The sequence below is a fragment of the Pholcus phalangioides genome, unplaced genomic scaffold (genome assembly GCF_987345545.1).
Source record: "Pholcus phalangioides strain wild (caught in Gottingen) unplaced genomic scaffold, Ppha-v1.0 ptg000017l_1, whole genome shotgun sequence".
In the NCBI taxonomy this organism is placed as follows: domain Eukaryota; kingdom Metazoa; phylum Arthropoda; class Arachnida; order Araneae; family Pholcidae; genus Pholcus; species Pholcus phalangioides.
Window position 1 is genome coordinate 67,923,792 of NW_028301610.1, and position 17,504 is coordinate 67,941,295.

The following is a 17,504-nucleotide window of genomic DNA, read 5'->3' on the forward strand; positions in this document are numbered from 1 at the left end:
CATGCTAGTTGGTGGACCTATGTTGAAAAAATGATCATGAATTAGCAAGACGGTGAAAAAATAATTATTTCAATAAAAAGAATTAAAAATGGTAAACATTAAAACATTTTATGAATTCAAATATTTTTAATAACTCAAACGAATATGAATACAAACCTGAAAAATTCTCAAAATGAATAATGCCAAGCGAGCTATCTGATGATGAATTTGAATTGTATGGACTAGAATTAGAATCTTCAGCTTCGGCCATATTATAATTCACATTTGTGATATTTCTGTTTTCGAAGTTCTGGCCACTAACAAGAGATTTGGCAGAAGCTACGTCACCAGCAGCAATACTAGAAAAAAGCTTTGATATGGTAAAACTTGTAGAGAAGTAAAATTAATAAATCTAAAAAATATCACTATATATATAAATAAAAATTCACAGTTTATCCTATAAGTTTCTTAGCAGCACTGCATGGTATTAAAGCTAGTTTAGGCCATGATGGTAAAAACCACAGCAAAAACAGTTCAGGCAAAAATAGTTTTAACACAAGCTTAAAAATACTTCAGTTGTACTACCAATATATACAGGGTGATTATAATTAAAGCTCATTTTTGAAAAGGCTGTGAAAAAGAACCATTGGTCAGAATGACTTGATAGTTTACCTGAATATACATGAAGCAATGAGATTTTGTCTGGCAAAAGAAAAAATTGTTCAAAAATTTACCAATAGATGGTGCTGTACTCGCCGTAAGATACAAATTAAAAGACGTGACCGTAAGAAAAATCATAGAAAAGCAAACGAGAATGGAAAAGGATGAAACCATCAGGAAAAGGATGTGGTAAATTAGCTGCTATACTCAAGAAATGTTCAATATGCTGTTCACCGGTTTCTCCTATAAGCAGAAAGCGCACAACAGATCGAAGTGTATCAGGGGTGATGCTGTAAATGTGTTGCGTAATGCAGTTTTCCAAGTTAGTTCAAAATTGGACCATTGTACATAACATTTTTCAGATAACCCACAGCCAGAAGTCACAAGGGTTCAGGTCAGTTGATCGTGGAGGCCAAAGTTGTTGGAAAATGGTGACTGATATTTCTGTCATTGCCAAAATGGAGATTCAACAGTTGCTTCACTGGTGTTGCAATATGCGGAGAAGCACCATTGTGCATGAAAATTGTGCTATCCGCACTGTTGCAGTGCTAGAATGAGCTGGTTGTGCAAGAGATTCATACCATGTCCCATTGACAGTACAGGTTACAGAACCCGAAGGACCTATCTCCTCGAAAAAAAGGGCCTACTATAAACGATGTCATAAACCTGCACCACAGTGACCTTTGGAGAATGAAGAAGCAATGGTTGCATTTGGAACGGATTCTCTCTTGCCCATATCCTGCAATTTTGTGTATTGACAGAACTTTGGAGATGGAAATGGGCTTCACATGTCCACAAAATGTTCCATGGCCATGCATGGTCCACTTTCACACAAGCAAAAAATTGCAGTGCGAAATTTTCTCATATTGGCAAGTCCACAGGAAACAACTCTTGAACATGCGTAATTTTGTATCAATAGCATTGCAGGATGTTTCTTAAAATTTTACGAACAATGTTGACAGGCATGTCTAAAGTTTGGCTAATTCCCAGAGCACTGCACGTTCCTAAAGCACTGCTTGACGCTTCTTGCAATGCTGTATCCACTTGCTCCACTGACATCGAAGCAATTGCTTTCCTCCCTATGCCACATTGCACGTCAAACGAACCCGTCTCTTCGAATTTAGCAATCATCTTTAGGCCGTTTGCAGACATCGGACCAGAGCCGCTTCTAATAACCTTCAATGTCTGGAGTTTCTTTAATGCATGCGATTCCACACAGTCACCAATCTTGTAAAAAATTTTAAAAAGCAAAGCCCGGTCCTTCAATTACAACGTCATGACGACCTTCTCGGATGCAGAGAATAGATTGGATTGGATTTTGGGTTTATCTGCGCAAGGTCCAATTTGGTCAAACTGCGCCAAAACAAATATAAAAATAAGAAAAATGTCTTTTTGTCATGTCAAAAACTAAAACTGTGCATGATAAAAAAGCAACATGAAACAATGACATAAATTGTAAAAACTATAATTTGTCGTACAAACCAATGGCTTTGATGAATTTAAAAATGCGAGATGCATCGCAATGGTCAGATAAAATGTCACGAAGTGAAAGATGATTCTGACCAAAAGCAGTCGTAAAATGATGACGATGGTGCGAACAAGTAAAAGCATGGGCAATGGTAAGTGGACTTCGACAATGAGGGCACTGCAGTTGACTCTCTCATAGTAAAAGATATGATTGTGTGATGCGACTGTGTCCTATGCGTGACCGGGCAACAGAACTTCCTCCTTTCGGTTAGTTCTGCAGCTCGAACGCCAGTGGCCAAGTGTGGGCTTGATGGCATGAAGTTTATTATTAATTTGATTGTTCCAATGATCCGGCCAGTGGCGATGCATCACTTCCCAGAGGATTGAGAAGTGGTCACTGGCAGGTACCAAAAGGCTATTATCAATGTTGGTTGTTGTTCGAGCTGCGGTGTCTGCTTTTTCGTTGCCCGGTATTCCTACATGACCTGGTACCCAGTAAAATTTTACTGTGGTACCATGATGAGTGAGGTAATGTAGTTCATGAAAAATGGCATGAATGAATGGATGAGTGTGAAGAGTGAAGGAACACAGTGCTTGCAATGAGCTGAGAGACTATAAATGATGCTTTAGGAACCAGCGGCGATGGTGTCCGCAATATTCCTCACATCGCTGATGACAGTGCTATTGGTATTTAATATAGTGATGGGATGAGACTGATAATGACCATTTATCTTTTGGATCCGGTCCCAAATGATTTTAGATGAAGTTGATGAATTGATTCCCGTTGTAAACTTTTGCCAAGACTCACGTTGAGCCTGGCGCCTGGTTCTTCTCGCTATCGCCTTTGCTTTTAAAAATGCCAACTTGTTTTCATGGGTAGGATACCGCCGAAACCTACTCCATGCTTCCTTTTGTGCTTTAATCGTAAGATTACATTCGTGGTTCCACCAAGGTTTAGGAAGTTTCGAGGAGACTTTGGGTATTGTTTCATTTGCTGCAGAGATGATGCAACTGGTCACAAGGTCGACGTCGGGTTGCGAAACCATATCCTACGTGATTTCTGCCTTGACCGTGAAGTCTGCCCATCGTGCGGCCACAAGCTTCCACAGAGAAGGAGGACCCTCAGTTATGCTATGGCTTCGATCAAGGCACTTAACCACTAGAGGAAAATGATTGCTCCCGTGGAGGTCCGGATCAACCGACCAGGACCAGTTGGGCAAGAGTGAAGGTGAGCATAATGATAAATCTATTGCAGTGAAACTATTGTTTGGGGCATGGAAATGAGTGAAACTGCCATCATTCATGATGGAGAGATCCATATCGTCTAACAGACGTTCAACCATTTCCCCACGAGGGGTGGTGCTGTTAGAACCCCATATCATGTTATGAGCATTGAAGTCTCCAAGAAGAAAAAAATGGTGGAGGATCAGATTCGTTCGCAACGTTGGAATGCACGACGACACGTGATGTGGAACCAGCAGAGCAAGACCGCGGCAGGCTCTACTCCCTTCATCGTAATCAATACGGAACAGGGAATGTCGCCTGATGTTCCATGTCTCCGAGGGCTTCGTAAAAGTTTCCTGGAGTGCCACGCAAACAGGATGATATCGATTGATCATATCCTTGAGATCTTCATAATTGGATCTAAGACCACGAATGTTCCATTGAATTATGTTGGCCATAAATTAAGTAGAAGTAGACGGTTAGAGGTCTTTAAATTTATTCCGGTCTAGTTTACGGCGAGTAGTACCGGAATTTGATCTATTGTCAAGCTCCATGTCACTTGATTGTCATCATTGATGTGTCATCAATTAGTGACACATTCTTCATGGATGGACATTTCAGCGCTCTCTGTACAGCTTTTCGTGAATATCCGGTCTTGAATGGTTTCTTTTTCCATTTGTTTGCAGAGTTGATTTTTGGTTTAGTATCTGTAGTTATTTTGAATGTGTTAGCCGTTGCTTTTCCCGCTTCTTCTTCGGAGGTAGTGGACTCCCTCCAGAATCCAGCAAAGCAACAGCAGCCACAACTATTGCACGGTTGGTTAGATGATGTTTGAGTTGATGTGTCAGCTATTGGTTCAGTCTGAGTTGTTACAGATGCTTTGGTGATATTGTTAGTCGTATTAGCTGACGATGGATTAGTTACCATATATGATCTATTACCTATTGGAGTTTGGTTAGAGATTATACGACGGCGTGCTTCGATATATGAGATGTTATTAAGGACCTTGATCTTCTGGATCTCTTTTTCTTCATTCCATTTTGGACATTTCCTGTCATATGCGAGGTGGTCGCCACCGCAATTGACGCACTTGAATGGTGAATTAGTGCAGTTGTCCGAAATGTGGTCCTTCTCACCGACTTTGCGCAGGTGGGTTGACTACGGCACGCCGTTCGTGAGTGACAGAATTTCTGGCAGTTAAAGCATCTAACAGGGTTAGGAATGTATGGGTGGATTTTGAGGCTATAATAGCCTATCTTAATATCTTTCGGCAATGTCGGTGATGAGAATGTCAGGATTATGTTACGTGATGGAGCTGGATTGCCATCTTTGCGGCTCATGATATGCTTGGCAGATGTTACGCCTTTAGACGCCAGCTCTTCTGTTAGTAGTTCTTCATCCATGTTAATCGAGTTATTATCTGAAATGACACCACGTGAATAATTCACCGTGGGATGAATTTTTACTGTTATGGGAATATTCCCAAGAGATGTGAGCTTTTGAATAAGTTCGGATTGTTTCGGTGTGTTAGTTTCAATTAAAAGGTCTCCTGAACGAAGAGCCTTCACTGATTTTAATGTGCCTATTGCACCATAGAGAGCTTTGTCTATTAAGAATGGTGATGCTTTGGCCAGAGGTTTATCAGTGTCAGAAGAATGCAAGAAGAAAAATGAAACAGTAGGAGCAGGTTCAGTGACATGCAGAGAATAACAGAGATGCAATGTGATCTATTGGACAATTTTGAACAATTTTTTTCTCTTGCCAGACAAAACCCTATTGCTTTATGTATATTCAGGTGAAATATCAGGTAATTCTGACCAGTGGTTCTTCTTTACAGCCTTTTCAAAAACAAACTTTAATTATAATGACCCTGTATATATAATTAAACTTTTTAATGAACCTTTAGATCATGTGTTTTCCGGGATCAACAATCAGTTTGATTCACAGTGGTAACATTGAATGATGAAATTTTATATTACAAATTTGACATATAATTCAAATGACTTACTACTATGCACTAGGGAAACGGGTTCAGAGGTTGTGGTGATTCCAGTACTGCCAAGGGGGAAATAGGACATTTAGGAGTAGGATCCAGCATTTCAACTTCGGCCGAAGGACATTTGATACTTTCAGATGTCACGTTTTTGGATTCTTTGATAGGTGGCATAGTTGGGATGGGATTCACCTTAATAGGCAGGGGATCTGGGAGATTCACGATAGTTTTAGGTCAGGTTTTTTACTCTCAGATCTTGTAGATGGTAATGTGGGTTAGTCAAAATGTTTATCATAAGTGTTTACAAGGAATTACCCACCACTGAATTGGATGGTGTTTCAGTTGATACTAAATCACAGGACAAATACTAAAATGCGTTCTAATAAATACCAGAAGCTTGGGTAATAAGAAAGACTTGTCAGAAATTATGATAGCTGTGGAGAGCCTCGATCTAATAGCCATTACAGAATCTTGGTCTAACTATAGTGATGAATCTTTCTTCCCCATCTCCAGCTACGATACTTTTTTCAGAAATATATCAGGTAAGAAATGCTCTAGGTCGATTCATCATGGTCAATTTGTAGGAACGACAGTTCATCATGCTGCAAATCTGTCGCAGTTACTTTTTGTCATGTTATAAACTTGTCGATGCACCATTTTGCCATGATGTCAATCCGTCATGAGATAAATTTGAATCACTTTACATCAGGTTTGGCAGGTTTTTGACGCATGGCAGTATTTCAGGGTTTAAACTGTCACATCAAAAACCTCAAATATTGCTTTTCAATATAAAAATTCCCCATTGAAAATACACATATTGATTGCATGTATCTTTTCATGTAGCATACAATTTCAATAGTGCATAACATAAAAGCTGAAAGAAAAACTATGAAACTATTTGATATTCTTCAATTCAACATGATTCTCGACCTTCCAAAATTTCTTCAACTACTTATACAGCATGCACTATAATGCGTCAAATACCCGGAATTTTGGGAAAGGATGCATAAACATTTTGTTCACTCGTCCTCCAGGACGCATTCTTTCAAATACAAATACAACAACGCAACAGGCAAAATGCCCAACGAAGTAGATGAGAAAAAGATGCCCATAACAAATATGGATGACATATATTTCAAAAATAAAGCAACCCAATTAAAAATGTAATTAGAAACAATATAAACAATATATACACATGATAAAATATTATACAATGCCCATAAAGAATACGTATGGTTGTCTTATTCTAAGTATGAATAGCTCCTAGTTCTAAGAAGAAAAAAGTAGAGAGAAAAACCTCCCCAACTTTTCCCCCCTTATTTTTACTGTCTATCATGATAACGCGGCCTGGAAAAAGTGGTTTTACTACTTCGTACACTGTACTGTATTGATATACTTGCGGGTTGTTGAAGAATAAGATGAGGGATATCTAGTTGCTTCCCTGAATGAAGGGCAGTAAAGTTGTCAAATTTTGGAGGTTTCAGGAGTGGGAAAATGGAAATCTTATTTTTGTAGCAGGAAAAATTATTTTCGTAGCAGCAAAAATGTTGTTTTTGTAGCAGCATTTATCAGTTTCGTAGCACTTTAAAATTTTGGCAGTAAATAAAATATGCAGTTTTATATACATATATGTGGTAGCGTACGCAGGATTACACTTTTTACTTCAAAAAAGTGTTATCTCAGCTCAGAAGAAGGGGGTGTCTCTCTCCCCCCCCCCCACCATAAGGTACAAAATACATAGAGATTTCCTGTAGAAGAAATATATTTTTTAAAATTTTTAAATCATAAAAAAATTTCGAGAGACTTCTTGATATTTATATTTTTACATTCTCTACAATATCAACAAATGAGAGGCTAACATATGGTACAAGATTCATCGAAAGACTGGTTATTTGCGGACATGGAGATTACAAGGAAGAAAATTCATCACTGCCCCCACGGGGACTCGAACCCCGGTCTCTCGCTTGCCGAACGAGTGCTCTACCATCTAAGCTATGGAAGCAGATAGAATATTTCAACCTTGGAGCGTATATATATATATATATGTTGAAAGGCACCGTACATGGACGGCATCAACAATCAACTAATAGCTTGTGAATGACAAAGCCCAACCAGATGGCCATACGCATATAGAAACGTCCTCTGCTTCCATAGCTTAGATGGTAGAGCACTCGTCCGGCAAGCGAGAGACCGGGATTCGAGTCCTCGTGGGGGCAGTGATGAATTTTCTTCCTTGTAATCTTTATCGCCACAAATAACCAGTCTTTCGATGAATCTTGTATTGACAAGTGGAGAGGACGTTTCTATACAACATATATTACAGATTTTAGAAATAATTCGAAAATGAGTGTTTTTAGATTTAGCTTGTAGACCTGGTAATCACTAATTTTTAAAAAAAATCACTAAAGGAGATACTTAAAACTCATTAGAAAAGTAATTATTTTTCTTGTTTTTACAGCTGATGAAAGCTGATGATGATGAAGAGAACAAAAGCATAAGTTATGCTTTTGTTCTCTTCAGTTTCAAACATTTTCGAACGTTTGATCTTGCTTCTTTCACCAGAATTTACCCATTTCATATTTTAAATGATGTGTTTCTTTTTGAGTTCACTCTTGATCATTGCCTCAGTTTGATTCACCATACTTTGAGATGACTTCTTTTCCTGAGTCATTCTTACAATATTTATTCGAAATTCTCAGAAATTGTTTGATAAAAAAACTATTAAAAAGTGATTAAAACTTAAATTATTTTTAGTCTTAACTAAAACTATAGAAAACTATAGTCTTAAGTTAAACTATAGAAATAAAAACTATAATAATGATTAAACTATTAGATATTTATAATGCAATGATTATATCTACACAAAAAATTCAATCCGAGTATATATACATGTTTTCATCATCTATTTTTTCACTGATTTGTGATTACTCCATGTGAATTTTATTTTTAGCATGTTTAACATATTTCTAGTCTGTCGTTTTGTTTCCAAGTTTTCTATAATTCATTCTCTTGATATGCCATTTCAGTTTACATCATTCACCAGCGTGTTTAGTGTTCAATGGAAAATAGTTTCCAGATGAGCATTAATTAAAATTGCTTTGTCTAGACCATGGTTATGGTTGGTTTCAAAGGAACAAAAAGATAATTCGTGTAAGTGCTGCGCTTGTTATGCATTCAAGTGCTGCCATCTATCGTTTAAATCAAAAATGAGAATGAAAATTAAAAATTTTTTCAGCAAATTTCAAACTATGGCTGTATTGGATGGAATAATTTTCAGAAATCATTGTAATTTCTGATTTATTTCATTTAGCTGGAACACAACTCAGATAGTATACAATAAATATGTGTAAGTTTATAAAGTTAGTGAATATAAAGCCCAGGATAAAAGCTTTAATGACTAAACTGCCTATGTTATTTTATTTGATTTATGCCTATACAAATCTGTGTTTTTCCCAGTTAATTTTACTCATGCTGCTTATATGTCAGAGAAGCACCAAAATTATGTCTTGCACAGGTGAGAATTTTGTCTCAAGCCTTGCCTGCTCCTTCACATGACTGCACAGGGGCTATTATATATTTTTTTTTAATAAAGGGGCCCGTGAAAAATTGTGACCCGGGTGTGCATAGAAAATAATGACCTAGGCAAACCACATTCCTAGATGTGGAAGCTCCTATACCAGTCGGTATAACTGCTCTATCTCAGAGCAATGTAGCCTGAAGTGGATGACCATTAAAAAAAAAGACTGGTCCAGGATGATTTATTTCATAGGTTTATTAGATCATCACATATTTTATAATACAGACCAATGTTTCTCATAGTATTCAGATCTTGAAAGGGGTGATTGCCATCCTCTGGAATTGTGTCTGTTTTGGAATCAGCTATATAAACGGTAGAGCCCAATACAATTACCCCTGGTATGCAGAATATGATGTGACAAAAATGGTCACTGTAGCTGCGAGGGATGCTACTTTTTACCTTATTATTTTCATTATCAGAGTGTCTACCACATACCCAAAGAAAAGTTTTGTGAATTTTTTTTTACTTCTGCTTGTCTGCCTAAATTCTAAGCTTTGCTGGAATCTTACATCAAATACCTTTCAAACAAACCAACCACGACCATGGTCTAGACAAGGTCATTTTAATTAACGTGCAATTGGAAACCATTTTCCATTGAACACCAAACATGCCAGTGAATGGCATAAAAAGAAATGACATATCAAGAGAATGAATAGTAGAAAATGAATAATAGAAAACTTGGAAGCAAAACGAGAGACTGAGAATCTGTTAAAGATGCGGGAAAATAAAATAAATGGAGCAATCACCAATCAGTTAAAGATAAGGAGTGAAAACAGATGTACTCGGATTGAATTTTTTGTGAAAATAAATTGTAGTTTATTTTGGGAAAAAATAGCTGGAAACAGCAATTGAAGGCTTTTTGTTCTGTGGGTGAGTGGCAATTCTCATAGTTTGACCCCATTTTATACGTTGTTGGAAACCTAGGCACAGAATCCTGGGGAGGGGACCTCAAGCTAATTCCAAATACTATTTGTAGCCCAAAGAAATAAAATTGCAGGGAAGAAAAATTATTTCATGGAAAAGCCAGCTTTTATTGTGACATAACTTCAAAATTTCTGAAGCGAAAATTTTGTTTTTGGTGCAAGATGGTGCCAAACTGAAGAATTTCAGCATTTTTGTACCAGAATGTAACAAATGAGGGAAAATTGTCAAAATTTGTAGCAGAATGTAGCAGACATCAGAAATTGCAGCAGTTTGTATCAATTGTAGCAGATTTTCCACTCCTGGGTTTTATTCCCCTGCGAATTTTCTCCCTTCTGGTCACATACTGGACATTACGGTACTTTCGCAGCTATCTGCTGGCATTCAAAGACAGCGTCTGTACGGCGTAAATTCGTCTTGGTCCTACAATTGTGAATGTGTATTTATTATTATTTTTAAATCGCGAAGGTTCGAAAGGCCGTTGAAATTGTAAAACTTTTCCGAGATCGTGGGAAAAAACTGAATCTGTAAAAACTTTACCTTGAATATTAGCAATTTTGTCATCTAGCTGCTATGTGGTCGTCACAGTTTTGCATCGCAAAAATCACAGGTGGGTACACAAAATTGGCTTTTGGAGGGGCACAAGGATCTGATTCTTCACAGAAAATTTGGGTCACCAACACTAAAAAGAATTTTCAATTAGCAGATAGTATAAAAGAAATTTTATTCCAATATTTTAATTCCCTAAAAAATATTTTTAATTTTTTACCTTTGGGGGGGGGGGGGGGGAGAAAAGAAAAGAAAAAAAAAAAAAGAGACCCCCATAACCCACCCCCAAATTTTTCTTTGTGTGAAAATCTGGGTTTGGAACCCACGACTGCGCATTGGTAATCGGCTAAAAATATGATTTTTTAAGGTTTTAAAATTTTGAGTTAGTCGATTCTTTTGAAAAAACTTCTGGTTGCCATGCGATCACACAGACCTACAACACAAATATGTATACATTAACTGTATATTTGCTTTAGATTTATTACATGTGCGGAATTCCATACATTAAATTCTCAGTGCTAATGAGCTTTTTTACAAGCTTTTCCTACTAAAGTAAATAAACCTTTAGATTGACATGTCTTTAGAAATGAATTATACTTGAGAGATTCACAGACACCTTCTCTTACCCAGAACATGACCCACCGCTCAGTCTCAACGAAGGAATATAAGCAGGTGATCAAAGACCTGGGGCATGATGGAAGAAAATTCATAGTGATACCAGTGAATTGTGGGGGGGGGGGGGGAACTAATTTTTTACAAGATACATTATTTTTTTTGAGAGGGACCCACTTTCACTCAAAAAAGACCCAGTTTTTTTGAATAACCAGGTAAATTAGAGTACAGCGGCATCTCTGTACACAGTATACGTATATATTGATATAAACCATCTGCTGTACGCTTTTCATAACAGATAGGTGTTTAAAAAGTTTTTTAAACCATATATGTAATGTTGATTTCTGTAATAAATTTTATAGGTAACCACTGATACTTAAAACGACACCTTTTTTGTGCATAACATTAGAATATAGCTAGGAATAAAAATACTAAATTCAACTAAAACGTCCTTTAATATAGCAGTGCTGACTGCATATGATGTTCAAGAAAAGCTGCTGTAACTTATTCTAAAGATAAAAGTAAGAATGACAATATTAATATGTTTGGCTTTTTTAATACTGAGTAAGTTTTTGAGGTCAAAAATCTAATCCTGTGATCTCCTATCACACATATTTTGAATAAACAGCTCTATTTTGCTTAGGAAACTGAACATAGGTAATCAGCAGTTCAGATAATATTAACAGTTTGGATAAAATGGACCATAAAATTATATATCTGTTCTACACTGTCTTTTTCCCTTTTTCCTGTCATTTTCTCACATTTTGGGAGGGGACCAAACCCTCAAGTCCCCCCCCCCCCCCACTACAGCCTTTTCATGATTTCGGATACCTTTCTCGACATACACAAAATCGCCACAAAAAAAAATTGTACTATAAGTTTTCCGATTATACTATAGCTGCTCCTAATTAATGAAAGCACTTACCGCCATTAAAAGGTTAACTTTATTGGAATGATAGCTGTGTGATGTAGCCTATTCAAAACAATACTTCCATCACTGTCTGTTTAGTTAATAAACATTTTTTAGGGGAAATTCAAACTATCTTAGTGCCTAACCTCTTTCAACACGTGACTTTAAGCGAAATAGATAATTTCAGGGCCATAGCGGGAAGGGGGGCTTAGAGGGGTTTGGTTTCTTTCCCCCCCCCCCCCGAAATGTAAGAAAATGACAAAAAGAAGGAAAAAGATTGCCAAATATATAGTCCTCCTCCGAACGATATTTCTCGGCCTGGATTGTTCACTGCATACATAATTACCTATCTATAATATATATATATACACAATTTCTATCCAAATACTCACTACTAATACATATGTCAGTGGGATCATATTGCAAATAACAGCAACTACTTGAATAGAGATCTCTAAGATGAATGATATTCGAAATTCAACTTACCAACGTAACTCTTTATTATGAAGATGTATGTTCGATGCGATAGATCCAAAAAATCACGCAGAGAAACACCATTGAAAAATAATACAGCAATCAGTCGCCTACATCAATCCCGCCATAGCGCATGAGGAACCGACTTGACTTCTTCAATTATACAGGGATTTATGCCTCAGGGCTATTACCTGTTTGAGAGACAAAATACATTGAAATAAGCTGGTGATATTTTTTCGAGAAAAATACGTGAAATTGAGCTTGTAAAGGGTCTAAGTCAATTTGTCGCGTGACAATTCGTCGCATTCAATTTGTCCCAGCGTCAATTCGTCGTGCCACAAACTCGTCGCGGTACAAATTTGTCGCAGACTCATTTAGTCGCAGTAAAAATTTGTCGCAGGCTCATTTCGTCGCGGTACAAATATGTCGCAGGCTCATTTCATTTGTCGCAGGCTCATTTCATTTGTCGCAGGCTCATTTCATTTGTCGCAGACTCATTTCGTCGCAATTAATTTATATTTATTTATTGCTCATTCCGTCGCGACAAATTTGAACTGCTTTAAAATTCATATGTTTGTTGTGATCTTATACATTGGGTAGTTGCTTTAGGCGTAAAAAATGGAACTAATTTTTTTCTCATTTATTGGAAATGTTCCCCCTTCCCATCTGTTTTAATTTTTAACAAATGAAGGAAAGTATTCATCGAAGTCATCAAGGGGCATTGGAACGTACACCGATGAGATAATAAATTGGGATCCAATAAATTTTTAAATTTTAATTTTTACCATATAAGTCGCATTTCTATTGGGATTTCCATTTCTCGGAGCGGGGGGCGTTGGGGAGCTCACCCAAATAATAAACTGGGATCAAATAAATTTTGAAAATTTAATTTCCATCGTATAGGCTGCGCTTCCCGTAGGGATTTCCATTTCTTGAAGCGAGGAGCGTTGGGGGGTGCACATCGAGATAATAAATTGCGATCAATGTGGCCCCCCAGCACGATTCCCGTAATTCACTATTAAATGTATTACTGCAGAGAATATGTATTTAAAGAATTTTTATGACAATGTATATAAGTTTAATGTGTAACAGCTGCGAATATAAGTTAATGTGTAACAGCTGCGATCTTATTTTCAAATTATTTTTTTGCAATGCAATGTACATTTCAAGTCACTTCGTATTATCACACCGAAATAATATTCAAACACTCCGACCATAGGCACCAAAACCTGGGGGCAGATGCCATTTGAGCCCACCTCCCCCCTCCAATAACTCATAAATATACTATGCAATGCACCATTTCGCGTCCTGAGTACGGGTTTGAGTCCCTTATAAACGCAATGAATGGCGATTTTCAGTCCCCTTTTCTCAATGTTTCCGACATGTCGGCACCTTTGACTAGCCAAGGATGCCGGAAGTTTTGGAACTTGTGGGTTCTTGTCTTGATCTTGACGTAGAAAATTTTGATTTCTGAATCATTTCTCTGGGTGCTCATACCCATTCCAAAAGTACCCTGGGCACCAACAGCATCTCTGTCTCTGACACCACTGCAAATGTCAATCGATTTTTGATTTTTTTTCAACTGTAAAGTAACAACTCTCGAGTAAACAGAATGAAATCAGACTTTTAATTAGCCCATTGTATGTAACTTCATGTACATGACACTCATACGGCTCCAGTCTACGATTATTAAAATTTCTTCTTACAATACAAGTGCATTAACATTAACAGACAATGTGAGATTATATGCAGAGGTATATATCCTAAGTGGGGAGGGGGTATGCGGTCTCTATCCCAAGATGACAAGTTCAAGTGAAAGGGCGTAACCAAAATTAAGTAACTGGTGATCAAGAACATGAATTAGAAAGGAAGAAGAGAGGCAAGGTTTGAATAGCCCACAGGTGGGAAAACTATTAACCGCCTCTGATTGTAGCCTACATTTATTAGGATAATTTTAATTTTAAAAACAATTCGTATCGTACATATAAAAACACTCCACAATATCTAAACCTTTATTCATTTTCAGTGCTTTGAGAGTATCATTTTATTTAAATACTTTTTTTTTTTTTTAATAACGTGATCCTCACGTATTCCCAAGGGATCAGCATGATCCGTCCAGGGAATTTATTAGTAAACATCCATGCCCGAACCGGGCATATATAACGTGAATATTGCAGTAAAAACCCAATGATGATTTATAGAATAACAAGTGACGGTATTTTAAACTACCATAAATTTCTTTTCTTTTTTTAACGATACGTAGGAGAAGATTTCAATTTATTGCAATTTAAATTGAATTCAAACAATTTAATTTAAATTGGCTAATTCATTTTCAATTGCATAAAAAGTTTTTCTAATTTCAGAACATGAAAAACTTTTAAACACACACCCAAACCAACATGTCATTTCCACTTTCGGTTTTGCAATATTGCATGTTTTTGCCAACGGAAATAAGTAGACTAATCACAGCAACCTTGTACGAAAAGCTTAGACGCTAATGAAAACTATGTGAAAATATTCAAACAAGTCAGCCAAAGATATACGGCTGATTATAAACATAAGATTAATGGTTATATTGTATCTATGCGACTGACCCATAGTCATCTTTTTTATTGGTGATTACATTGCCTTTGTCGGTACTCATCCTGTGGGCATTATGAAAACTTTATTGAATCGTCATTCATATAATATTCATATAATCGTCTTTCTCGTCTTCGCCGTCTTTCGGAACGGACGTGCTTTTATCGCGCTCCGCTCACCGATCAATAGAAGGAGTTTTATCCGAAACCGTTGCCGGGGGATTACCGAAGGATTATCCGTCACGTCAGTACGCCATTTTGTGTCTTTCTTTGTGTTTTTCTTCGTTCTCGTGAGTTTTACTTAGTGTGTTGTTTATTTTTGGGTCATATTCTGCGGTGTTCTTTTTTTTTCTAGCACACGTTGGATTGCGAGATAAGTGGTTTTTTTTTTTACTATATTGCTCTCAATTTTTTAAATTTTCGTTGTGTATTTTCGATCGACTTAAATTTTTTTTTCCCCGTTCGCATTTCATTTTCATTGAAGTTTTGCCAGGTTTGTGTTTTCTCACTTCTCTGATATAAATTCGTAGGTTTTTTGGACGTTAGGGTTAGCAAACAGTGTATACTTTTTACCTAGTTCTCTAAATAACTTTGTTTCTCCTTCCACTTGGGCCTATAGTTGTAGTGTGATTTGAGATAGTTAGCTAATTCTAATAAGTAAAAATTGTACTTTGTAGCTTAATACTTTTTTTAGAGTGTGTTCTATTCTTTATATAAATATTTATTTTATTCTTCGTGATTTAGTGTTGAGCATTCTGTTTTACGTAATTTTTCGTACAATCTCTTACGTATATTTCGCATAGTAATGTATTTTACATTATTTTAATTTCCTGTTAAAGTTTCTCATTTTCCTATTTTTAATTATTATTATTATCTAGCTTTAGCAATAGTGTTAGTATGGCTCGAACTCGACTAGCGTTGTGTAGAGCTTGCGACGGGAGGTTTCCCTGGTCTAGGGGTATAGTAGCTGATAGTTTCAACTGTAAAGGGTGCTTGGATAGGAAAAGGCTGGAACTCGAGATCGAAGCTTTACGGGAAAAAGTTAGGGTGCTAGAGGGCCCGGTTATAACGGAGCCTCTGGTCGTTGAGCCACCTGTTGATGAAGAAGCAATCTCCACGAACAACGACAGTTTAGAGGGCGAATGGGTGGTCGTGGATGAGGTAGAGGGGGATAGTGATAGGAGTTTAATTATCGGCGATTCTATGGTTAGGGAACTTGGGAACCGAGTGTGTAGGGATTTTCGGGGTTTTGAGCGCTGTTGTCTTCCTGGGGGGAAGATTCGCAACGTTCGAGACGTTTTTCATCGCCGAAAGTTGCCCTTGCGGGTGATTCTGTGGGTGGGAACAAATCAGGTAGGAGCGAATATTAGTGAGTCTCTGTCAGAATACCGGGATTTACTATTATCCGCTAGGGAGGGGGGTTCAGATGTGGCAGTGATTCCAGTGCTGCCAAGGGGTAGTAGGGGATATAGGAGTAGGATCCACCAGTTCAATATAATCCTGAAGGACATTTGCTCCTCACTTGGGGTCACGTTCTTGGAGCTTCCCGCATTTACCGATAGGTGGCTTCGTTCGGATGGGATCCATCTAAATAAGAGAGGGGTCTGGGAGGTTTACAATAGTCTTAGGTCAGGTTTTTTACTCCCAGACCACGTAGTCAGAATGCGTGTTAGTTAATGATAATCACAACAGTACTGACGGGGAATTACCCACCTCTGACTTGGATGGCTTCTCGATTGACACTAAATCACCGGGCAAATTAAAATGTGTGCTAATAAATGCCAGGAGCTTGGGTAATAAGAAAGATTTTTTAGAAACTATGATAGTTGTGGAGGGTTTGGATCTTATAGCCATTACAGAATCTTGGGCAAACGATGGGGATGAATCTTTCTTACACATCTCAGGATACGATACTTTTTTGAGAAATAGATCTGATAGGAAAGTGGGTGGAGTGTTGATATACGTAAAATCCTGTTTGAAGGCTAGGGAGTGTAACGTGCAGAGAAGTGATATTGAAACCATATGGGTTGAGCTTGAGAACAAAAAAAGTCATAAACTTATTGTTGGGGTTTGTTACAATCCACCGAATAGAAATCAAAACTACATCGCCAAATTGCATGATGAAATTTCCTACATGTGTAAGCGAAAGAGGGTTCTCATACTAGGGGATTTCAATTACCCGGGTATTGATTGGGAGAACCTTTCATCTGGAAATCAGTATGAAAGAGACTTTCTTAAGTTGGTGCTCGAAAATTTTTTGTATCAGCATGTATCAGAAGCCACTAGGGGTACTGCTATTTTGGATTTAGTCCTTACTAGTTCTGAGGATCTAGTTGAACATGTTTCGGTGGGGGAAGAGTTTTCTTCCAGTGATCATCGTATAGTCAGATTTCACTATAACTTTTCTTCGGGTAAGGTTGATAACAAAAGACTGGTTCCTTGTTTACGAAGAACTAACTTTGATGTTTTGAGAGGAAGGTTAGCGGAAGTTTTCAAAGAGTCGCTTTTAAAAATGCCAACTTATTATAATGAGTAGGGTACCGCCGGAACCTACTCCAT

General features: G+C 37.4%; 1 protein-coding gene and 1 non-coding gene across 3 annotated transcripts in view; both read right to left on the reverse strand.

Annotated features, from left to right (window-relative positions):
- LOC149074672 (uncharacterized) overlaps nt 1-12,514 on the reverse strand; it is a 363,805-nt gene extending 351,291 nt beyond the window's left edge. The window contains exons 1-2 of one of the 2 annotated variants that reach the window (XM_089247127.1): nt 12,379-12,514; nt 157-338 (exon numbers count right to left, since the gene is read on the reverse strand). In XM_089247127.1, coding sequence (XP_089103253.1) covers nt 157-250 — 94 coding nt within the window. In that variant the 5' untranslated portion in view covers nt 251-338; nt 12,379-12,514. The remainder of the gene's footprint in view (nt 1-156; nt 339-12,378) is intronic. The other variant, XM_089247128.1, reaches the window with a different exon arrangement.
- On the reverse strand, nt 7,254-7,325 carry TRNAA-GGC (transfer RNA alanine (anticodon GGC)). The gene has a single exon. It is a non-coding gene; the product is annotated as a tRNA-Ala (tRNA).
- Nucleotides 12,515-17,504: the final 4,990 nt, after the last annotated feature.